The 25356-nt window shown below is 43.4% G+C and overlaps 2 protein-coding genes and 1 pseudogene across 2 annotated transcripts; all 3 read right to left on the minus strand.

Annotated features, from left to right (window-relative positions):
• Nucleotides 1–5981: 5981 nt before the first annotated feature.
• Krt40 (keratin 40) lies at nt 5982–12369 on the minus strand. The gene is made up of 7 exons (XM_051157839.1): nt 11899–12369; nt 10521–10603; nt 10087–10243; nt 8683–8844; nt 8458–8583; nt 7209–7429; nt 5982–6192 (listed from the first exon to the last, which is right to left on the minus strand). The coding sequence occupies exons 1-7, from the start codon at nt 12352–12354 to the stop codon at nt 6093–6095; spliced, it is 1305 nt and encodes a 434-aa protein (XP_051013796.1). The 5' UTR covers nt 12355–12369; the 3' UTR covers nt 5982–6092.
• A 6660-nt stretch (nt 12370–19029) lies between these two features.
• On the minus strand, nt 19030–19506 carry LOC127199854 (keratin-associated protein 3-2). The gene has a single exon (XM_051157841.1). The coding sequence runs from the start codon at nt 19433–19435 to the stop codon at nt 19136–19138; it is 300 nt and encodes a 99-aa protein (XP_051013798.1). The 5' UTR covers nt 19436–19506; the 3' UTR covers nt 19030–19135.
• Nucleotides 19507–24990: 5484 nt separating this feature from the next.
• On the minus strand, nt 24991–25356 carry LOC127199855 (keratin-associated protein 3-2-like; annotated as a pseudogene).

The following is a 25356-nucleotide window of genomic DNA, read 5'->3' on the forward strand; positions in this document are numbered from 1 at the left end:
ATGAAAACATCATATTCTTAACCCAAAATTAGGACCCTTCTGCATATCCCTGCATGGATTTTATTATTCAGTCCAGAAGCAAACTGCCATTTAAATGCTTGATGAGCCAGAAGAATACATACTGTATATGCACATGTGCCCAGTGTTGGAATGAATGTGGAGAAAGGCTTGATTGACAGCAGTGTTTAGAGATGCCAAGCTTCCTTTGACTGACATCCCTGCCCTTTGCATATAATTTGCTCTTGGCTTAATCATTGTCATTAACATCATCATCATCATCATCATCATCAGCAGCAGCAGCAGCAGCAGCATCATCATCATCATCAGCAGCAGCAGCAGCATCGTCATCAGCATCAGCATCATTGGCATCAATTAATTTGTTGTGAGGTGCTGGGTGAACTGTACAATGCATTGTGATCTAGATTCATATCAGGCTAATAGTTTTCCAGTCTTAAAAAAACATGTTTGAGTTTCTATACAAATGTAACTACACTGTACTGCTGTGAGGTAAGAAAAGAAGCCCACCTAATGGTCTTGTGGTTTTAGAGGTTTTAAATCACTGTTGGAAGACAAAAAGGAATGGCTATTTGGCCTGTGCAAGTGGACTATAGCCAAAAATCTTGATTTCCTAACCGTAATGCCGGTGAAAGCGGGGTGGGGAATTGAAGAGCAGGTAAGATTTGGGATTAACCTGTACCATTAGAAACATGTCAGTCTAATACTAAGCAAAGGGCTGTGGTGGGCTAAAGGTAGCTGGGGGTCCCCCAAGTGGCCAGCATTGATAAAGATTTTCCTACTTTGGTTTTACAGGAGCCAAGGCTAAAACCAGCCCCTAATGTCCCAAAGGCAAACAGATTTGCTGACCATACATATTGTCCTGCATGGTGGAAGGTAGCCGCGACAATCTTTCTGATGGGAAACTTGGATATGGTTCAGCAATAAATATTTACAGGTTCTGAGAAAATTGTTGAACAAGAATATATATATATATATATATATATATATATATATATATATATATATATATATATATAATATACATAATACATACATAAATAAAAATATCACTACAAAAATATTATAATTAGATATAAATGATATAATAGCATCTAATATAATCTTTTTTGATCATTCGTATATTTTATTAAGATCAAACAGGAGACACAGAGACAGGCAATAGGCTGTGTATTTGTATGACTAAGGCTAGCAGACAGTACACACTTACTGGTAATCAGAGGTTTCCATTATTTTCTCTGTTTATGTAAGTTGACAAGGTTTGTGTTAAAGCCAGAGGCTACGATACAGTGAGACAGATATATGAAAAAGTATAGACCTGATCACACATACTTCTCATGTCTTGAGCAATGTCTGTGCTGTGCTTGTGCAGTTGGAAATGGGACTAGAGGTCTTTAGAATACTAGCAAGGTTGCTTTTGGGTTTGGAAGTCAGTCACAGTCTTTGATGCTCACTCTGTGCTGTTATTCTAATTAGTCAAATTTTGAGTGGAAGAGGTCCATTTAACATACATGGTGCTTGAGTTCATGCTCTGCGGCTGTAACAAGAACCCGAGGCTGTGTGCTCTATAAAGATGCTTATTCGGCTCACAGCTAAGATATAAGAGATGGTAACATCATCTGCTTAGCTTTAGTAAAGTGCTTTTTTGGAGGGGGGCAGATAGCATCAGAGGATGTCAGTGAGCGTAAGGGGAGTTCATGGTGTGGGTAGAAGGAGGTGCCCAGCCTGCTCATAACTGCGACAGAAACTAATTTCATATGACTTCATACACTCCCCCTGGACAATGGTAATTCTTTCACAAAGCTGGATTTGGGTCTGACTCCGCTCTGTGAGGTCCTGCTTCTTAGTGATCCTACCATCTCAGGCAAGGGGTGGTGGGAAGTGCCTGTGGTACCAGCTACTTGGGAAGCTTTTGGGAGAAGACGGAGATTTCGAAGCTATTGCTTGAAATACAGTGAGACCTTGTCTCAGAAACAAAACGTAGTGTGGGGCCCAGGGGCACAGTTGGTTCGCACACAGTATTTAAGACATATATACAAACTATGGTGAAGACAGAGAGCAGGCAGGTGACAGTCCTATGAGGGAGTAATCTGCTGAAACACATGGTAGGACTTGTAGTTTTCTTGCACTGTGTTCGTGTGTTTCTTGTGTTTCATCATCAGAGCCATACTAGAGCTGGAAAGATAGCCCATGAGTTAATTGATCTGGAAAGCATTTTACCTTAAGTATTTGCACAACTTCTTACTGTCAGAGGACGAGATGGGTTGTGTAAACACATTTCATATAAAGACTTAGGTCTGAAATTTGATTTTTTTCCTTAAACCTACATTAACTACTATTATTATAATTTTTATGAGTGTTCAAAAAAGAAGTAGAAAAAAATGGGAGAACTATCTCTCTAGTTATTTGTTGAGTTTTTCTGAAAGTTTTAGATTTTGAAAGGATTACATATGCACAGGAAGTTATAAGTGAGGTAGGCCAAGGGCCTGAGAGTCTTGCTTTCCCCGTACTTAGATCTTATTTAATAAGGCTACATGCAAAGTCATGAAATTAGTAACAAAACATCGGGCCATTTTAGTTCTCTGTAATCTTCTAAATGCTGTCATTTGTAGGAAAGTGGACAGAGTAAAAATCATTCTGTTATGCCAAATAAGCCAGATTTGGGTGGGACACTCATGTTTCTATCATATGTATATGGAACCTAGAAATAAATAGACATGAAAGTAGAAGAGCTACCAAGGGAGGAAGAAAGGATCTCCAAGGAGAGATCTGGAAGGGTGAGTAAAGGTGTTGAATGTGATCAAGGCACATTGTATGTATGTGAGAAAATGTCACAATGAGGCCACTATTTTGTACACTTGATGTAAATTAACAAAAATAATTGTTTTACTGTGTTCGTTTGCTTGTTTTTGAGATAGGACTGGGCATATCGCAGGCTGACCTCATTCTTGCTATGTAGTTATGGCTGATATGAACTACCCAATCCTTCTTTGTCCACCTCCGGAGTGCCAGGATTATAGGCTTGCACCAACCACGCCCAGTGCTGTCATCAAACCCAGAGCTCTGAGCATGCAAGCACTCCATCAGCTGTGCTGAACGCACAGCCTCCAAAGGGGCCATCTTGTGAGTGAATAAATAAGCACATAAACATAAGGAATGGTTACATGTTGTCCAGGCTGAGGGACAGCTTCCTGTTCAGTGATCAGACTTTCTGCTCTTTCTTTCTTTTGGGCACACCAAGTTCTGTGACTGAGTCAATCCACTGAGAGTCACATGTTGGGTTTGCGGGATTTTTCAGTTCTGAGAACTTCCCCCTGGCTCTTCCTGATATCTTCTTTGCTGAGACAGCCCATTTGTTGAAGGAGCCAATCAGAATGCGGCCATGGGAGCGTTTCTATGGCAACTTCTTTTGAGTCCCTCCCCAGGTTATTCTAGCACCCCTCCTGGGGGCACCTTGTGATCTGTTGTTTGCATAGATGTTTTCCTGGCTTCTGAAAGAACGAGTGGATTCGGATAGACACCTGCACATTGGGACACTGTCTTCTGAGACTCTGGCTGTCATTTCAATCTGGTTCAAATAGGGTTTCCTCACATTTGGGAAGGGAAGGGAGATGCCACCTCATGATGCCAAAGAGGAGTCGGGGTCAGCTTGTCCACTTCCTATTTTAACACCCGAAGAGAGGTCTCTTCCTTAGTGTGGGAAGGCTGAGATTTGGCTTCTCCCCTGGGTGCTACCAGGCCTGGTGGGATAGTGTCATCCCTACTGCTTCCTGAATGCCTTTGTTATTGTTATCTCCAGGCCTGCTCAGACACTACCCTGAGGAGGATTTTTTTTCACAGCTAGAATGAGGTATTAAGTCCAGGCTCGCCCCATAGTCTTCCCTGGGTTAGCTCTTCCGCTTTCTCTGACTTGACCCCAGTGGGGGGAATTTGGTGGCTGTTAAGGCCTGGAAAAGATGGGAAGGCCTGTTTTGATGTGTGTGTTGACAGACAAAATAACATTTTTTCCCCCTGTGGGTTTTGCTTGAGTTGAGTGCCTAGTGTCTAAAGGTTTTCTGTCTGTCTACACTTAGAAAGTGTAGAAACCTCTTTCTGGTTCTCTATCCACAGAGGTCAAGTTCTCCCTGGGACATCATCTTCTGGATTGTACTTGTTGATGTTACAGGGATATTGATCCCTTCAGCTCCTGCTGTGGGATATAAGGGGTGAAAAGGAAATCCCAGGGTCCTGACCGCAATATTATTCTTTGAGTCTTCCAGATGGTTTGGCTTCTTCCTCCACTTCTCAGCGTATTATATTTGTTTCGTGTAGAATCCCAGGGTTCCCCGTGAAGTGGAGGATAAGATTCTCTGCTGAAGACACTAGGCACTCGGCTCACAGGTCACAGAAGAAATCATGTTAGGACTGACCAAGCTCCACCCCTGTTGGTTCATTTGCATATATATTCTGCTATCATTTTGCTAAATGGATATGGCATCAAGCCACCCTCTAAATTCGCACCTGTAGCCCACTGACAAGTGCTGTTGTCAGACCTCATCAGAGGGGTTTCTTTGTGCAGTGTACAGTGGTGACACAGAAACTCACAGCTAGTCAAAGTGCAGAGAAAATATGTCAGAGGGTTGTTCAGCCACACATGAGATGTCTACAATATGCCCTTGCCCCCAAGACTCAAGGACTATTGTGAAAGAGGAGGGAAGAAAGACTGCAAGAGACAGAGGTCCAGGAGCAAGTTGTGCCTTCTGAAGATGACAGGACCACTGTGCTCGTGACCCCAAATTAGTGGTGCATGCCACATAAGCTCAAGACAGTCAACATTTCGTTATGGAGTGAGGAGGGACTCACAGGCCCCCAGCCCCCTGGCTGAGGAGCTGTGAGCAGTTAGTGGCCTCTTCAAGAGGGAGAATCAGTATTCTTTAAGGGTGTGGTCCTTGGTAGGTCGACCCTGCTCCAGCAGATGGCCCCGCCCCGAGAATATGTACACAGCACAAACTGAACTAAGCGGGTTAAAACCAAGTAGAGAACACCCAGGTGGGAAGGGTCTGTGTGGAGTTTGGGAGGATGGATATGACGCATATAGTCTGGAAGATCACTGTGGACACTTTGCCCTAAAGCCTCCAAGGTCAGTATGGACACTTTGCCCTATAGCCTCCAACGTCACTATGGACACCTGATTCAGGTTCTTAATATGCAAACCTGTTCTTGAACTTGAAGTCACCTTGCTTTTTTTCTTCTGAGAGCTAAAATTACAGATGTGAATGATGGCATCTGTCTCTCCTTTTCTTTTTAAATGTATCAGAATAATTATTTTTCTAACCTAGGTGTACCTTATTCTATATTAAGTAACCCAACCCCTAAAATGATGAGCGCAGACACTGTTTCCTTTTAAATTAGGATTAAAATGCTTAGGTAACATACGTAAAAAAAAAATTATACAACTGTAAAAATTGTTAAGAATAATTGTTAGTATATGGATAGTGATATAACTGGAAGACCAATTTTAAGAATGAAGACTTGAAATCCCTCTTAAATATTGACCATTAATGGGGCAGAATTGTATGTTTTTCTTTAATATGCAAAAGTTAAAATAGGAGAACCTTATTTATAATTAAAAATAAAATAAATGTTATTTATTTCTGAGAAAGAGACATGCAGACGTCTTTCTAGATATGCAACATTTCTCGTGGATTGTTTAATCTATTTGAAGAGTGAAGACACTTGCAGCCTGGATTTATGCAAATTCAAACTGCAGTCATGGGTTTATACAATTTCTCTTCTGTTAAGTGGCCATTATAACCAAGGGCAATTAGCCACTAAACTAACTATCTTTGCCATCCCAAAGAAATGAAGCAAGTTTTGTTTGGAGATTTGCAAGAATACTTTATGGGCTTCCAGAATACCAAAAGCCAGCTTAAAACAGTAGGGATGACCAACAGATTCAAGGTGCTTAGTGCAGACTTTCAGGACCCGAAAGCTTGGTGGATCCCTGTTTCTGCATTGGGGTGCCTGGTTTAGGCCTGGACTTCTTTCTTGAGCACCAACAGTTCTGATTTCCATCCACCATGCTAGACACTTAATCTTTATGCACAACAGTTCTCAACCGTGCAAATGACATAGGCTGCACACGGCTCACACGTGCTGTTTGGTACGGGCGCCGTAGAGCATGGGTTGCCGGGGAGTCTGGGGGGAAAACAAATTCAAACCAAGTTTTGCAGGAGAACTCTGGCAGCATGCCATCTCGAGAATGTTAGACATCGCCTTTCAAATTATTCTCAGTAGAAGTTTTGCATGTGACTCTAGCCTGTTCCATATGTGGACCCAGAACAGCCATTGCTTCCACCTCCGTGCTTGCTTCAGCGCACAGCAGCAATGCCTGCCACATACCTTCTTCTCTGTAGTTTGTCAAATGTTCTGTCATGCAGGGCCCCAGTGTCTCTCTTGTGAAAATCGTTGTTTTACATCTTGAAGGTATTTTAGGACATTTAGCCTCAGCTATTTTTCACTCAAAGTTTTTTTTTACACTTATTTAGTGTGTGTGTGTGTGTGTGTGGACAGCCTATGGAGCCAGTCAGTTCTCTTCCACCATGTCGGTTCCAGGGACTGACCACAGGTCATCAGCCTCGGCAGTAAATATCTTTACACACTGTGGTAGTTTGGATGAGAAATGTCCCTTGTGGGTTCAGATTTTGAACATTTGGTTTCCAGTTGGCAGAACTGTCTGGGATTGGTGGTGCAGCCTGGCTGGAGGAAGTATGTCATGAGGGGTGGGCTTTGCGGTGGTGCAGCCTGGCTTGAGGAAGTACGTCATGAGGGGTGGGCTTTGAGAGTTTGTGAAGTGCTACACTTCCGGTCCACCCTCCCTGCTTCCTGTTTGTGGCTGAAGCGGTCATCTCTAAACTTCCTGCTCCTGCTATCAGGCCTGATGCTTGCTGCCAGGCTGCCCAGTCATGATGGACTCTGACCCACCCGCAACTATATGCCAAAATAAACTCTCTTTCTTAAATTGTCTTTGGTCATGGTCACAAAAACAGAGAAGTAAGTAAAACACCCACTGAGCCACCCAGTCTGGCCTTTTCTTCACATTTCCAAAAGGAAGACCCTCCTTAAACATCTTAGTGGGGATTGGCCTCCGTCAGGCCTTGAGAAAACAGTATTCTCCTCTGGGACTCTGGGGAGCATGTAGCTGGGTAACTTGCCTGCTGTCCTCGCTCTCCAGCAGGCCCCGGTATGTGTTGATCTCACACTCCAGCCGGGCCTTGGTGTCCAACAGCACCTGGTACTCCTGGTTCTGTCGCTCCAGGTCACAGCGGATCTCAGCCAGCTGCTGCTCCACACTGTCGATGAGGCACTGCATTTGGGTCAGCTGTGTGCTGTACTGGGCCTCCGTTTCTGCCACAGTACATTCCAGAGACTCTGTCTGCAAGAGGAAGACCTCCTCAGAAAGAGCCTTTTATGACAGATCCTTGCTTTGGACCAGCTCTGAGACCTCAGGCGAGTTTCTTAGCTTTTCTGAGCCTGCTTTACTCTCTAGCCAGTGGAGAATGCAAAGTAACTAGGGGGAGGCTGCTAGGGTGAGAGAGCTGACGTGGGGAGCGAGCGCTTGGAACAGTGCCTATCACCTCTGTCACTTATCTGTATAGCTAGAGGAGGGTTGACAGCATTTTGGAAGAAACTCAGCCCAGTACCTGGCAGGGAGGGGCAGTGCAGCATTGGCACAGTGACAGAAGATGGGGGTGGGAGTGGAAGGAGGGAGCTGGCGGGGTCAACCAACGGGATTCCATTTCCACTGAGTACTGTAGGTGATTCTGGCGCTCACTTCCTTGAGCTCTAGCCTGCTCAGGGAAGCTGGGGAGGGTGTTGGACATGAATTCCACCATGCCTCTCCTAGATGAATGCTTGGGTGAGGTTCATCTAGGTGTATTCTTTGGACTCCACCCAACATATACTGCCTGCTGGGACCTAGTATATGTGACTGTCACTGCGCGGTGTTCTTGATGTTTGGGTGGGGAGGGGTGTGGTGACGTGCAGATCTCGCTGTAGTGTGAACACACTTGAAAGTTGATTTTTAACTTGTTTTGGACATGAGGGTGAAACTGGAAAATTGTTCTGCGGATAAAGAGGAATTAAAATCTGTGGCTAGGCGTGTCTCTGTCCCACTGTGTTCTGAGACTCTTCTTGTCCCTAGTGGGTGGTACTGGGGACATGCTCAGGTCTAGCAGGACCAGGGAGGCAGCCCGGTGAGGTCACCAAGCCTGTTGCTTTGTCACTCTCCTTCCAATATGTACTAGTGACGTATGTGTAGAAAGGCAGGGAGATGTCACCCTGGCTAGTTGGGTACCCAGACCTGCTGCGTGAACTGTGGAGCATCTCCCTGGACTTCTGTCAAAGATCACAGCATCTCTGGGCACGTTGCTGACAAAGGCTGACACGGTTCGTCCCACGTACCAGGGTTTGCTGCGCCTGGAGCTCGATTTCCAGAGTGTTGGCTGTGCGCTTCAACTCCAGCATTTCAGTCTGGCAGCCCTGCAGCTGCTCTGCGCTGGACATCTGCTGCTGGTTCAGCTCTTCTGTCTGAAACATAGGCCCCTCCCCCCTGTTAGAGAGCTCTGGCAAGGCAGCCTCCAGGAAGCCTGCCCCCCCCCCCCCCGCCCCACTGCCTCTGTCACTGACCTGGGCAGCGAACCACTCCTCCGCCTCTCTGCGGTTGTTGGCCAGCACCCTCTCATACTGACACCGCATCTCATCCAGGACCTTGTTGAGGTCCACAGTGGGGGCAGTGTCCAGCTCCACGCTGAGCCGGTCTCCAAGCTGCTCACGAAGCAGGTTGACCTCCTGAAAGTGGAAATGGAGTAAAGACTGTCACAGTGGTGTGTGTGTGTGTGTGTGTGTGTGTGTGTGTGTGTGTGTGTGTGTGTGTGTAAAATGTTAATGTGATAAAAAAATAGCACCATATTTTGATTTTTGGCACATTGGGTGAATGTCTGGGGTTTTGATTCGGATTCTCTTGGTTGAGTTTTTTCTTTTATTACTTCTGGCTAAAAAAGGTTTTCCAAAAATTTACATATAGGTGTGTCTATATGCCACGTGGAGCTTGAGTTATGGGCAGTTAGGAGCTCCCTGAAGTGGGTGCTGGAAACTGAACTTGGGTCCTCTGGAAGCACAGTGGGCACGCTTAACTGCTGAGCCATTTTCCCATCCCCTCTTTTTATTAAATCCAAATGTCTTGGTTTCTTTATCTGCCAAAATGGGTGTAATACTGTACCATTTTCCCAGAAGATTATTGTGACACACACACACACACACACACACACACACACACACACACACTACATTTATAAAATTCCTGACTCACGCTAAGGTATTGCTAGCTATTGTTACCATAAAAATAGCCAAAGAGTAAATTTTGCTTTATTTTGTTACATCACTCTGTTTTTCATTCTTTTTTTAAATTTTATTTATTTTTTATTTTATGTGCATTGGTGTTGTGCCTGCATGTATGTCTATATGAGGGTGTCAGATCTTGACGTTACAGACAGTTGTGAGCTGCCATGTGGGTGCTGGGAATTGAACCTGGGTCCTTTGGAAGAGAAGTCAATGCTCTTAACCACTGAGCCATCTCTCCAGCCACCTGATTTTCATTCTTAATAGCTTATGACAGAAGCAAGATTATAGATATACAGTATCTAAAGACACAACCCAAATATTGCACGACTATTTATCCCTCCCCCTTTTTTGAAATGGATACACAGCTTGTTTACTAGACCAAGTTTCTTGGTGTACAACAGAGCTATGGAGAAAGCCATGAATGGAGTTCCTTCTCCGCCCTTGCAATGGCAGGGGAGAGAGAATGGCCTCACCCAACACCCCCACACCACTAAGGGTTATGTTACATAATCACACACACATTGTATGTCTCATCTACCTTGAGAGACCCTGGGGTGATCAGGTGGCCCAGTAGGCATGCCTCCGGTTTTGTTCCAGCTTAGGCAATGTCTGCTCTGCTCAGTTTAGTCACATGAAATCTCTCAGTAGAACTGTTCCTATAGTCCTTGGCACGGCAGCCCCTTCACTCACCTCTTCATGGCTTTGCTTAAGGCAAAGGAGGTCATCTTTCAGGGACTCCACGTGGGCCTCCAGATCTGATTTGCACAGGTTCAGTTCACCCAGGATCCCACGGAGGCCACTGATGTCATTCTCCACCAGCTGGCGAAGGGACAGTTCACTCTCATACCTGTCAGCACAAGAAACGAAGAGGGGAGTGGCTTGCTTGGCTAAAAGTGCTGGGGGCGTGGTGCAAGGGAGCCACAGGCCACAATTTCCCTTGCATTCCAAATAATGGGGAGCCCAAGTCTCAAGCGGTCTCAGTTAAATGATACTACGCAGAGAATATTTTCTCTCGCTGGAAGCCATTAATTCTTTTCAAATTAAATTTAAGACTTTCCATGTAAATTATATACATCAAACGCAGAGCGGTTTAAAAATAAATAAATAAATATAATTGGACTTACTTTGACCTAAAATCATCGGCAGCCAGTTTGCAGTTGTCCACCTGTACGGCAAGTCTAGAATTCTCTGCCTTCGTGCACAGTATCTAAGAGGTAAGTCACCACGTAACCAACAGCTCTTTGGAACAAACCCACGCATCTAAACAGCCATGCCATTCATTCGCCGATGGAAGTCTTTGCAAATTAGCATAACATCGCTTTCAGCCTGTGTTTCCTATTAACCATACCACGTCACCCAAAAAACCAAACCAAAACAAAAACAAAACCATGCAGAGCCAATTTACAAAGAAAGAATAGAAGTAAAAAGTGGCTCTTTCCTAAGGAGAAAGATTTTTGTCTTTTTTTTCTAGTTATGTGTATGTGTGTGTGTGTGTAAGTATGTGTATACATGTGAGTATGTGTGTGACTCTATGTGTATATGTGTGTGTGTATGTGAGCGAGTGTGTGTATGTGAATATCTGTGTATGCATGTGAGTATGTGTGTGTGACTGTGTGTATGTGTATGTGTGAGTGTGTGTGCGTGTGTGAGTATATGAATGAGTGAGTTTGTGTATGTGTGTATGCGTGAATGTGTGCCTGTGTGTGTGTGTGTGTGTGTGTGTGGAGTATGTGTACATGAGAGAGAGTTTAGACTTGTGCAGTGGCTTAGGAGTTGAGAAGAGGGTGTCAGTTCCTTAGGAGATAAATTAGAGGTGGCTGTGAGATGCTGTACTTGGGTATAGGGAACTGAACTCAGGCGCTCACGAGCCATACAATGCTGCAAACCACCACTGAGCCACCTCTGCAGCTCAAAGTTCCCTTTATAAGTGACCTAAGGCATTTTATAGTCACCACTGGCTTGGTTAAAGTTTCCGCCATTGGCAGTGCTTATTAGAATTGCATTTCTGTCTGTGGCTGTAGAAATTCATCAGTTAAAAAGAAGAGATGGCTTTGTTGGTTAAGTGTTTGAAATGCCAAGTAGGAGGACCTGGGTTCAATCCCACAGATCTCACATAGAAAAGCTAAGTATAGCAGTCAGTGCCTGTTAACCCCCTTACTGGGAAGGTGGAGACAGTAGGCTCCCTGGAGCTCCCCGGCCAGGGGGGGGGGTTAGAAGAAACTTGCCATTGACCTCAGGCCTCCTCACGCACATGCGTGCATCCCCTCCCCACATGTACACTCGTCACTTCCCCCACCAACCTACAGAGATGACGTTTCTATAGTCACTCAATAGTTAGCTAAGACTGAGACAGGTCATTTGACCTGTCATCCATCACCTCGTTCGGGGAATCCCGCTTTCCTTTGTTTTACATCCATAAAGCAACCTGCTCCAGTACAACTATGAGGGAAATCAGAAATGAAATGGAAAATGGAGACGATTAGGGCCAATGAGACACACAACCTTTTGTTGGAGTTCTTCAATGGTGTCAAAGTAACGCTGGTAGTCTGGACACACCAGCGGGGCATTGGGCTCGCACTGCTCTCGGATCTTGCATTCCAGCTCTGCGTTGTTCTCCTCCAGGCTCCTCACCCTCTCCAGGTAGCTGGCCAGTCTGTCATTCAGAAACTGCATCGTCTCCTTCTCATTGCTGTTGAACGTCCCTTCCTCACACCACGCACAGCTCCCCATCAGGCATGGGCTGCTACAACCGCCAGCGCCGCTGAAGTAACACGGCAGCGCGAGGCAACCGGCTGAGTGGTGGGCCCTGCAGAGGAAGGCCGGGGTTGGATATCTGGGTATGGTACAAGTGGTGGGGAGGCAAGTTGTGTCAGTGGAACAGGATGAGGCAGTCACACAGCCCGACGCCCCTGCAGAGGACTCAGAAGAGCAGCACCCAGGGGAGCCGTCGGAAGCCATCTTCTAAGAAGAATTGGGCAGATTGGATGCAGTATCGCCAAGGTCTCCCCTGGTCTCCATCCGTCTCCTTCCCTCCCGAGACTTTTATATCGCTCCCCAAATGGGTATTTACAGGACACACTGATGTTTTCTCTAGCACCGTGGGTGCCAGTCTTTCTACAAACATCTCATTAGTGTTGCTTATTTACCGAGGAAGTTTTATGCCTCGTAAACGGAGGATAACTTCAGGTTACTAAGTCAGGACTAACGCCGTTTCCATATGTGTTATTATTTTTTTTTTAAATCCTTATTTTAGCAATGACCATAGGAAGCATTATCCTTTGGCAAGAATAAGGGGCCAAAGAGAAAATCTGAACCATCAGCAATTATAGGTAGAGATCCACTAGAGATCCAGAAGGTGATACAGAGGTTTTGATCTTGAGAATTGGATGCTCTCACTTCCTTTAGAAATGGACATCACAGCTCATTACATCGCGTGTACCTGTTTGTGCTACCAGCCACCATGGAAACGGTCACTGTGGTTGGCAATCTTGGAGTGTTTTTTTTAGAGAGCTTGAAGCATGTACTTACACGGTAAAGGAAAAGGTTTATACTGGGTGTAAAGGTGTTTGCATCCATTTTAGAGAGCGGTGACAATAAGGTGTGCCCCATGAGTCAAAAAGATAAACTGGTGATCAAGGTCTGAATTGTGAGCTTTGATGATCTAAAATTTGTGGTCTCTAGCCAAGCGCTAACCATGCCCAAGCCTGCTTAGCTTATGAGACTGGCTCCGCTCCGAGTGGATGTCACACACTTAAGCTTTGCCTTCTTTTCCATTTTAGATGCTATATATTATTTTTAAAAGCAGTCTTCCTTCCTCCTTCCATCCTTCATCCCTCCCTCCCTTCTTTCCTGGCCTTTGGTGTTGGAGATCTCTCATAAGATATTGTTCATGCTACACAAATGACCCACGCCAACCTGCAACCCCAGTCCTCACCTGTGTTTCTAAGGAGAGCAGAGATCTCTCCACACTGAGGATTTGGCTGTACCCTTTCAGTCCCTGGGGAACCCTCACTGATTATACTTAGGAGTAGAGCCAAGGAAGCCACAAAACTTATGATTTCTATTACAGGGAGTCTGCTTCCTCTTGCTTATTTAGGAATGTTTCAATTTCATGAAAATTAAAAATATTGGACCTTAGACAACATGATTCTGTGATGCCTGTTACAACCAGAAGTTCCATTGAGTCAACATCTCAGGTGCAGAACCAGGCGGATGAGGATTTGTACCAGAACTTCTTTGCATGTGTTCCAGCATTTCACCTCTGTTATAAAGTGTAATTTCAGGTTGTTTGACTTTAATGACTTTAATTTTGGGTTTTGTTTCATTTTCAAAAGTTACACAGAGAAAATTGCTTCCAGCATCAATAATAGCCCACCCACCTGTGTAGAGCGGGACTATCTCCAACCCACCAGTGGTAGAAAGAATGACACAGAGGCTTATTAATATTTTAAAGCTTAGGTGTCTCGGCTACTTTTTGCACTGCATCCCACCACGTGACCACCGTTACCTCTCTGCTCCTGTTCATGTCTGTCCACTTCCTTGTCCCACTGGAGAATCTCCCTCCTCTGAATCTTCTCCCAGAGTCCATCTCTCCTCCAGGAAGACCTGCCTTCCACTTCCTGCCCAGCCATTGGCCGTCAGATCTTTACTAAAGCCAACCAGATACAATTCTAGATTGCCCAAGGCAGGTGAGGAAGGAACAAATAGTTACAAAATATGAGACTGGTGATCGACCACATCTCTCTGCTGGTACAGAATTAACAGTTGAATATGCAGAGACACACCTTCATATGGTATATTCCCAAACCTGTGTGTGTGTATGCATGCACGCCTGCACAAATGCATGCATGTGCACATATGTGTCTATGTGGAAGCCAGAGATTAATTTTGGGTGTCTTAATTGCTCTTTACATCATCATCATCATCATCATTATTTTTATTATTATTGAGACAGGGTCTCATTGTATCTCTCTGGCTGACCTGGTAGACTATGTAGACCAGGCTGGCCTCTGACTCATATTGATCCAAGTGAATTTATCTCCTGGAGGGTATGATAAGAGGCATGTGCCACCTTAACTTTTGAGATGAAGCCTTTCACAGAACCTGGAGTTTACCTGTTTGTGTAGTCTGGTTGGCCAGTGAGCTCTAGGGATCTTTTTGTCCTCCCCCGCCCAAAACACTGGTATTACAGATGTGCTACCATGTCTAGCTTTTGTGCTGGGACTTTGAACTCAAATTCAAAGCCTCCTATTTGTGCAGCAAACTCTTGATCAGCCATTTTCCCAGCCCTTCTAAGACTCTTCATAAAGAAAACAAAAATCCATTAATCTGATAAAGCGGAAAATTTTCATGGTCCAAAGCACAATTATTTCTTCCCTTTTGAGCATTGCTTCCTAGGTAGCTGCCAATGGAAATAAAATGATAAAACTCTGAAGAACGTGTGAGTATGTAAGACAACGTCCTAGGATTTAGTCACAAGTTATCTGAGTGCTTGTGCTATGTTCTAGAGGGGATTCATGGTGTACGGATGCTATTCTGTGAAGGATTTGGGTCTGAGGGTTCAAAAGTGCACCCGGGAAGGCAAATACTTAAAATAAGAAAACAGCCTAGGAGTAAACTGATGATTAAAATACAAAATAGTTTTGAAGAGAAACTCCATTCCTCACTGGCTGTCTGTCACAGGCCCAAGTAATTTAAATGGAATACTATAAAGCCGGGTGGTGATGCCTGGCGGGAGTGGACCTGAGTGGAGTTGGGGGAGGGAGGAGGGCATGAGTTTGATCAAGAGGCCTTGTCAAAAATTCTCAAAGGAAAAAAAAAACCACTCACACAAATTCGTATGTGATTTTCTTTTGTAAGTCTATTAGTCTTTTTTTTTTTTTTTGGGTGAAGTCTCTTTTAAGACATACTATGTTTTGTCTGTGGTCCTTAGTGTATAACAACCCACTGATTAAAGTGTGCTAAAGATCAATCTATTTACTCTTACAGGGACTTATGTTTTAATACACAATCCTTTACAAATGCTAATATTGAAGACAAGGAAAATTGGTGGAGGATGAAGATTGCTGCCCTAGTGGTCGTATTTCCACATAGCCGAATTATATGTATATTTAAGTGCAGCCTTCTTATTCATTAGCTGCGTTTCTTTTTTCTAGGTATAGAATCCCTTTGGGCCTTACTCGCCTTTACCATAAAATTTGTGTTGATGTGGTTTTTTTCCTCCCAGCTCTAAGCTACTTGGGTAATGTCTCATGAGACTCAAAATATATTTACAAATACTTAGGTCGTGTAGTTAGGCCCTTCTCCGACTAGCTCATAAACTAAAATAACCCATTTATTCTAGTCTAAGTTCTGCCACGTGGCTGGTTACCTCTGCTTAGGTACCACGTGTCAGTCCTCTTCACATCATCCCTGTGAATCTTGTGTGCCTGGATCTATCCCAGAATCCTTTCTGCTTGCTGGGTGTCCCACTTCCTATTTCCTGCCTAAGCTATAGGCCATCACATATATTATTGATGGGTGAAGTTTCCATACAGACACAAAGTATATTCTCTCAACACCTGTGTTTCATACTGTGGTTGTCAAACAGCAAACATGGAAATGTATCTTACTTTATGAAAGTTAATACTGCTAAATGAGACATCTTGGGCCCCAAGGATCGAACAGTTATTAACATGTTCACTTTCTTTCTTCACATTAATTTATTTAGAAAGTGTTATATATGACTAGGTGTAGTTTTGGGATCACCTTGGTCAAGATCACACTGAAAGGATACATCGTATCCTTTTTCTCTTGGCTCCAAAGGTAAATATTATAGTGATTCCAACTACCATGGCTTACTGTTCAATATTCATGAGTTTTATGAATAAAGTCACATAGTATGCATAATTTTATGTCCAGCTTCCTTCAGTTAGTATTATATCGTTTAATTATCTGATGTTACCTCAGCGTTTTGTCACCTTGGTATGTTTTTGTCTCTTCTGTGGATGAATGTTATAAATACAACTTCTATAGCATTCACTTACAAATGTTTTTATAGCTGTATTTTTTTCCTCTTCCTCTTCTCAGTATTAAGCGAAAAAATATTGAGGTCTTGGTAAGTATATGTTTCTATATTTCTTTTTTATAAGAAACTGTCAGAGACTATCAGCAGTTAAGAGCCCTTACAGCTCCTGCAGAGGACCTGAGTCTGGTTCCCAGCACCCATGCCAGGTAGCTCACAACCACCTGTTCTTCTTGTTCTGAAAGGTCTAACACCCTCTTCTGGCATCTGCAAGTACCTACACTCATGTGTACACACGCACGCACACGCACGCGCACACACACACCCCCCCACACCCCCCCAATACAAATGTAATACATATAATTAAAAATAAAAATATTAAAAAAAATAAATAAACTAAGTCTTAAACAAGAAACTTATGGACTTTTCTCCTTGCAGGAATTATATGAGTTTTCTACAACTATAGCAAATGTTTATGATAAACAACTTAAAAGAAATTTGTTTTGCCTCATGACTTCAAAAGTTTTGGTCTGTGGTCACTTGGTCCTGTCACTTTGAACCCAGTACAAAGAACATCATGGCAGAAAGGGAAGGAAGGAGAAAAGGAAAAAGCTTCTCCCCCTGTGGTTGTCAGGAAGCAGATAATAAAAGGAGGAGCCAGAGTCTCAATAAGTTTTCAGTAGTACACTACCAGAAACCCTACTTCCTGCTAGTCGGCCATTCTTCCTAAAGTTTTACTGCCTCCCCACTTTCCATTGAAATGGGGACCAAGCCTTCAGCACATGAATTTTGGAGGACATTTAATATCCAATCCATAATGAGGTCATATCACTCATGCTGTCATCAATAATGAATGAGCGGTCTGGTTAATCTGACTTTTCTCCAGTTAGTCACGTCAGATGCTACGGCTTCAAACATTCTACCCTGTGCAAAGGTTGAGGTTTGATTTACATTTTCCTAGTGACTAATTACATGGAACAACTCTTTGTATATTTTTCCTTAACTGTTCGTCTACTGATGGGCATTTAGGAGGGTTCTATTTCCTGGGTACCGTGAATAGCACAGCAATAACCATGGCCTAAAAGTAGCTCTGAGCAGACAATTCAGGGAAATTTACCTTCAGGTCCGTCTGGCTACTGAACTCTTGTATGCTGGGTTCTAGCTACTTTCTTGTTGTGATGGTAGAATACATGGTCAAAAAACAACCTGGGAGAAAGGGTTTATTTTGGCTTATGATTCCAGAGGGATATGGTGCATAATGGTGGAGAAGGAGAGGCAGCCGGAGTATGAGTCAGGCCTGGCAGTCAGGAAGAAGAAGGAGGAGGAGGAGGAGGAGGAGCAGAAGGAGAAAGAAGGAGAAGGAGAGAGACAGAGAAAGAGACAGACACAGAGAGACCGATACAGAGACAGAGAGACAAAGAGACAGAAAGAGAAAGAGATAGAGACAGAGAGAGAAACACACACAGAGTGGAGACAGACAGAGAAGAAAAGGGGAGAGAGAGAGAGACAGAGAGAGACAGAGACAGAGACAGAGAGAGAAGAAGAAAAAGAAGAGAAAAGAGGAGAGGAGAGACACGAAGACACACAGAGAGACCAGGGTGTGGAGCCAAGGTATAAACCCTCAAAGGCAGCCCTTTGTACAGTGATGAACTTTCTCTACCTCCTAAAAGGGTTATAACCTCTCAATCAGTGACACCAACTGGGGTCCAGGGTTCAAATACATAAGCCAGTGGGAAGCATTTCTCATTCAACTCTGTATACCAGGTGTCCTGGTTGGTGGTTTTTTTCTTCTTCTTGTTGTTGTTTTTGTCTTTTGTCAACTTGACACACAAGCTAGAGGCATCTGAGAAGAGGCCATCTTAATTGAGAAAATGCCTCCATAAACCTGGCATGTGACAAGTCTGTAGGGTACGGTTTTGATTAATGATTGGTGTGGGAGAGACCAGCAATGGGTCAGGGGCACCTGGGGAGGTGGGTCCTGAATTGCATGGGAAAACCAGATGAGCAAACCATGAGGAACAAGCCAATAAACAGTGTTTCCCCATGGCTTCTGCCTCAGATTCCTGCCCTGATTCCTTTGAAGACAGACTGTGATAAGGGAATGTAAGTAAAATTAACCCTTTCTTCCTGAAGTTGCTTTTGGTCATGGTGTTTTATCACAGCACTAGAAACCTTAACTATGACACCAGACCACATAGTTTCCCCCCAGAACAAAACCACTAAGTCTTGCTTTACTGCCATTATTTTCAGTTTTACCTATGCTCTTGGTTTTTCTTAAAATGATGACCTCAGGAGTTAAGAAACACATTTAATGAAGCTATAGAAACAAACAAACAAAAAAGCAATTATAGACGTTTGTGCTATGCCATAGACACGGAATTTATTAGGAAGATCACGAAGAAGTTCCTTGATTTGCAGAGAGATACCACCCAAGACTGAAAACAGAAGCCCAAAACACCCAAAGGAAGGCGCACATTATGATGAAGGAATCAACATCTTCAGAAGGCTTGAAGCATCAACCGTCCAAACTGCATGTGGTTACAGATAAAAGCTGCTGAGTTACCAAAGACTCTGGTTTCTTTTTGTTGAGGTAGGCAGGGGAGGCTGTTGTCCCTACAATGTCATTCAACTCCTTCTTCTAAATCAGAGTAAAGTAACTGCAGGTTCTGCCAGGTAAGTGCCAGAGCTTCTGGGATGTATCTTCCAAAGGCAGGCACCAAGCAAGGGAGCCACAGGTCAGCAGCACCTTGGGATGCAGGGCTCCTCACAGCCAGGCTGCACATAGGTGGTGAGGTTGACAGTCAGCAGGTCTGGGGTTGGGTGGCAGGAGTTGAGCAGGAAGCAGGTGGGCACACAGGGCTGAGGGATGTGGCAGGGTGGGGGGCAGTTGTCACAGCAGGTGGGCTCCAGTTGCCAAATGGTATGTGGGCAGGTGCTGGGCAGGCAGACCCCACAGCGGCAGGACTTGTCTGAGGAGCAGATGGTGGTGGCAGGGCCGGTGGGGACGCTGCAGCAGCGGGCGACACAGCAAGCCATAGTGATGGGGTCTGGTTGGCTTTGGTCCCTTGCGAAGATGAAGTGTCTGAGGTTCAAATGCCTCCTCTTGCTGCGAGGTTCTTATATACCCTCCCCAGTGGGCGTTGGCTCTACCAATGGGCTTCTTTCCTGGTTCTTGTTTATGTTCGAGTTCCCATTACCTTTTAATTGGCCTGCCATTTAGATGCCAGTAAAGAGTCCCTATTCTGCTAATTACCTTTTATTTGAATTCATTGCTAAATCTTAACTGATTACTCTTGCTATTTGTCACTAGGACACAAGCTTTATGATGTACCACAAAAGGCTTCTGCTATTACAATGCACCACCAGGCTATGTGGGGACCGCAGGGGCATGACAGTAATCTGCAGAATGCTGCTCTCTCTCCTGCGCCTCAGTTTTTATTCTCTTTGCCCCTTTCTGTATCATCTTGATGCAGAACTATTTATTGTTTGAAGGGATAAACTTAATTTTATTACTGCCTATAAGCTTTGAGTTATTTGAAGCTTGGAATTACATTAGAGTAGGAAAAGAGTTTGATGAGAAATATGGACAAACTTTACAAATACTATTTTGACATAAAGTGTTACACATTTGTTAAAATCTGAAAATGTAGAAAAGCATAAAGATATCATTTGGAGACATTACATATTAATATGTATTAATATTACACACACAACACACACATATATATGTACTTATAATAGAATTAGTTTTGACTATACACAATCATCCATTTTTACATTTCTGAAATAATTTTATATAATTTCTATAATGTATCTATTTGTATAAGCATATATATTTTAATTATCTTGCATTCCTAAGCATATTTAATAATGGCATTTTCTATGTTTCCTAGTATTTATCATGTAATTGGACTTCTGGGTTATTTTAAGATTTCATTTTAAGTGGGACGTGGTGGCACACTCCTGTAATCCCAGCACTCAGGGAGGCAGAGGCAGACAGATCTCTGTGAATTCAAGGACAGCCTGGTCTACAAAACAAGTTTAGGACAGCCAAGGCTACACAGAGAAACTTTGTCTTGAAAAACAAAACCAAAAAACCCTCCAAAAACAAACAAAACAAAAACCATCACACACACAGACACACACACACACACACACACACACACACACACACACAGAGAGAGAGAGAGAGAGAGAGAGAGAGAGAGAGAGAGAGAGAGAGAGAGAGAGAGAGAGAAACCGATTGCATATTAATCATTTGTGTTTTAAAATATTAATCTCAACCTTTTTCTTTGATAACTGTGGCGGTACAGACTCTCTCTGTGAATGCTTGTTTCTGATTGTTCTGAAGTAGAGATAATCACCAGATAGCGTTATAGGGACAGATGTTAATGTCTCATGCTTTCAAAGCCTTTGCCATTCATTACACGACGGCCCGCCCGCACCTTTTCAGTTGTGTTTGATTGAGAATTCCTGCTTTCCTGTACGTCCTGCAAATATTTTCAAAGTCCTTTCCAATTTGCAAGGTGAAAGACGACATTTCCTTGTTGTATTTCTCCCATAACAAGTTAGGCTGACACAGGCTCCTTACATGTTCTAGGCATCTAGAATTAGCTCCGTTCCCATTGCTGTGGCTCCGTTTCCTCGGCTGTTAAGTGCTGAGCTGTTAATTCAGTGAAGTTAATTAATAATCAATTAGAACATTCGGATTCTTAATTTTTATGTAGAATGAAAATGGAATGCTAAACGAAAGAACAACTTAAGACCACAATGCTAGGATCCAAGTAAAACTACCGCTATAGAAAGCGAACTTATGGGCCTGAACCAGATTGATTTTAATGTTTTGTCCCTCTGTGGGCAGAAAGACCCCGAGTCTCCTTCCAGTGCACCATTTAGACTTCAGATATACTTGCGTGTTTAAGAGCAAACTAGGTGTGTTCCTGGGCGGGCTTAGACTTGTAGCTTAGAACATTCCGGCTCAGCTCAGGCTCATGCACCCTTTAAGCCATGGGTCTCATACTGTCCTCACTGCCTACCGTAAGGTGACCTGTCCATCAGTGGTTTGCGGTAGGTGTGTCTGCATGTTTAGGAAACGGGTTTAGGGCACCAAGAGGACCACATCCGGAGCCAGAGGAGCTCTTTCTTGGTCCCAGGAATACTGGTCCCTTTCCCTCTTATTATGGGCAGTCCACTCTTTGGAGTCTTGGCACACAAAGAGCAGAGGAGTCCCTTCTCTTACTTAAAGGAGCACAGTGAGCCTCAGGGTGGATAAAACGTTTAGAGTCCATGACATGCAAAGATGAGTATTAATGAGTATCGAAGTAAAGCTGCGGATTAAGGCGAAATTAAAGAAGCAGTCGCGAGAAGGAGGAGGGGGAGGAGGGAAGCAAGTGAGAGGGGAACCTTACATGAGACAGCAGGCACGGAGCTTGAAAGTTCATGCCAATTAAATAAGCAAACAAAGTAAAAGTATGTGTTAGTATCTGAGAGTAGAGAAAATGGCCGACATATATGCTAAGTTCAAAAGCTCAAAAGAGTTCCTTGCTATTTTCTTTGAAAGAGAGGATTTGACTGTTTCTGATACTCTGGAACCTTCCTGAGGTTTATCACTGAATGAATAGTAGCCGCCAAATTTCACACTGTATTGCCTAGGGGAAATAAATATTTCACCCCTGTGTGTGTGCGTGTGTGTGTGTTTGCTTGTATTGAGGTTCATGTGTGCATGTGTATGTGGAGGCTTTGAAGGACAAACCCCGCCATTGCTCCTTACACACCACTTACCCTTTCTTTTCTTAAAAATATTTATTATTTTTATTTTTATGTGCATGAGCATTTTGCCCATATGTATGCATGTATGCCATGTGCATGTCTGGAGCCCACAGAGTCTAGGAGAGGGCACAGAGCTCTGGAACCTGAAGCACAGCTGGCCACGTGGGCGCTGGGAACCGAACCCAGCTTCTCTGTAAGAACAGCAAGCACTCTTAACTTCTGAGCCATTTCTTCGAGCCTCCACTTTTTCTTTTGCAGGCAGGGTCTCTCACTGGCATGGAACTGCTCGAGTAGGGCACTTGGCTGGCTAGTGTGCCCCAGGGACCCTCCTGTCTCCACCTCTTCAACACTGGGATTACAAGAATGTGCAGCAACACCCACTTTTTTTTTTCTTTTTGTATATGTGAATTCTGGCAATTAGACTCAAGTCCTTTCATTGGTAAGGCAAATGATTTACCAACTAAGTTATCTCTTCTGCTCTATCTCATTCCTTAAAAAGAATTAATGACGTAGTTAGTCATTTATTGAGGAATAATGCCTGGTGCTCTACGAACAAAAGTAAACTTTATCTCCATCCTCATGGAATTTACGGTCAGTTGGAAAGGCTTATCGCACACATATTGTAAATTGCTGATATTAGAAATCATAATAGGGAAGGAAAGATTAGGTTCCAAGGGCAAATTTAAAAAGGGAAGGATGTTACTTTTGGCATGTTCTGGAGAAAAAAAAAAAGTGGAGTGCAGGTCATCAGACTTTCGTGGCTAAAGGGTGCCAATCTCGTGTTCAGAGTGCACTATTGCTCTGGATCTTCAATGAAAAGACTCGTTATTGTGTATGTAGGGCCTTATGCTTCACTAGTCATAGATGCGATTTAGAGTTATATTAATAGACCGGAACACTTATTAAATAGCAGATACGTGATGACCATCCTTTTTGTTGACAAGACAATGCAGTGCTTTATGAACCGATTTTTTCCTTAGTGGCCCAAGAGACCTGGAAATTGCTCAGCTTCGCTTATGAATAAAGATAGTGAGGTCTAGAAAGGTGACGCAATAGTCCTTAGATCATGGTGACACACTTGCTAAAGACTAAGTGTAGTGTCCAGGAGCGATGGGCCACCATTTCCATAGAATGGAAGCTCCATGTCTCAGAGATAGGCAATGAGTTTTACTCATAAAAATAAAGGATTCAGGGAAAGCATGTGATTCTTGATTAAGTGGCAGACTTTCAAAGTTTGGCATCAAGAAGCCTGTGGGGTGCTCTGGGAAATTCCTCTTTAATGACGCTTAATGGGCCTCAGAAGGTATTTTAGAGCAGATCTATTTAGGTACGTTCTTCTTCGCTTTCTTGACCTGCCTGTCTTTTTTTTTTCCCACACAAACATTCTTTTGGCTTTGACTTAGGACCTTTTAAGAACTTGATTTGTGTTTTTCTATATGTATCGTTTGTCAGTATATACACACATATATTATATATACATATATATATTTTATACATATGTACATAGTATAAATTTATTTATATATACTTATATATAATAAACATTCTTCATAAGCCCAGAAAAGGATATTCCCTGTCAGGTTAAGTTCATAAAATCAGCTAATATGTTAAATTAGACAATTTTCTTTCTTTCTTTCTTTCTTTCTTTCTTTCTTTCTTTCTTTCTTTCTTTTTCTTTTTCTTTTTCTTTTCTTTTTCTTTTTTGAGGCAGAATCTCCCTGTGTTGCCCAGCCTGGCTTTGATCTCTCTAGCCACCTGTCTCAACTTCCTAATCATTGGAGTTAGAGGCACAACTGTGACCAGTTTTGGTGGAAATTTTAGCTCTGGCTCTCAGTCTGCCACCTAAAAGCAGCTGGTATTCGATTGGCTGCTGGACTAGAACCTCTGTGGTAACAGGTGGCAAACAAAGTGTGTGTCAGCGCCCTGATGCTCGAGCTGACCACTCCAAGCTCTGTAAGTGAAAGCGAATTCAAAGCAACCTGGGTCTTATATCTGAATATTTGTCAGTTTTGATTAGAGCCAATTTACCCCCTTTCTGTCAAATTTGGATGTGATGATTTTGTTGAGGGATCTTACATTTTTTACATTTCTCAGGCATGTCTTGAATCTGTGTCATAGCTGCTGATTAAATTTCTTCATCTGCTTGTATTGGACGTTTTTTGATGTGGGAAAGAATTGGGCTTTTGAGTCAGATATACCAGGGGTTAAGTTCCGGCTGCCTCAGTAGCTAACTTTGTAATTTTGAGAATTGTTTAATAATGTAAACAACTCATATCTTAAACGTATAATGTAAACACTGTTCATATTATTATGTATTGTTGTTTTGAGGATTCGATGAGTTTGAAGAAAACGAGAGAAGATGGACATTAAAGACAGACAAGCCAAGAAGGTAGCCAGCAAGCTAGCTGCAGTGGTGCCTTCTTTCAGAACTCTCTACAGTTAAAAAAAAATGATCATCAATTTTAAGAGGCAAGTATTCCAAACACTAACATAAATAAAGAACACATATGTCCAGGAAAATACAGTTTTATTAGAAAACCATCAGGAAATTATTTTGCCTCTGAAAATACTCAATATAGAAAATGAGATCCCAGAAGCAACATGACCAAAAACTCTATAAATTGAAATCTGAAAGATTTCAATAGAATTTTCATTATGGAAGACATTCACCTGTTCCAATGAATCAAAAGACTAGCCATCCAATTTGCATAAGCAAATTTCTTGATTTCTTGCCATTAAAATCAAAGGTTGGGTTTTCACGGCCTAGGCCACCTGTTTACGATAACATTGTGGCAAGCAATGAAACAAGCAGAGAGTGTTTAAGCAGCTCCTGGGGTCTTCGGGATCAGCCACTGAGCAAGCGAGGGAGCCACAGGTCAGCAGCACCTTGGGATACAGGGCTCCTCACAGCCAGGCTGCACATAGGTGGTGAGGTTGACAGTCAGCAGGTCTGGGGTTGGGTGGCAGGAGTTGAGCAGGAAGCAGGTGGGCACACAGGGCTGAGGGATGTGGCAGGGTGGGGGGCAGTTGTCACAGCAGGTGGCTCCAGTTGCCAAATGGTATGTGGGCAGGTGCTGGGCAGGCAGACCCCACAGCGGCAGGACTTGTCTGAGGAGCAGATGGTGGTGGCAGGGCCGGTGGGGACGCTGCAGCAGCGGGCGACACAGCAAGCCATGGTGATGGGGTCT

This window comes from Acomys russatus, chromosome 16 (genome assembly GCF_903995435.1).
Source record: "Acomys russatus chromosome 16, mAcoRus1.1, whole genome shotgun sequence".
Lineage (NCBI taxonomy): Eukaryota > Metazoa > Chordata > Mammalia > Rodentia > Muridae > Acomys > Acomys russatus.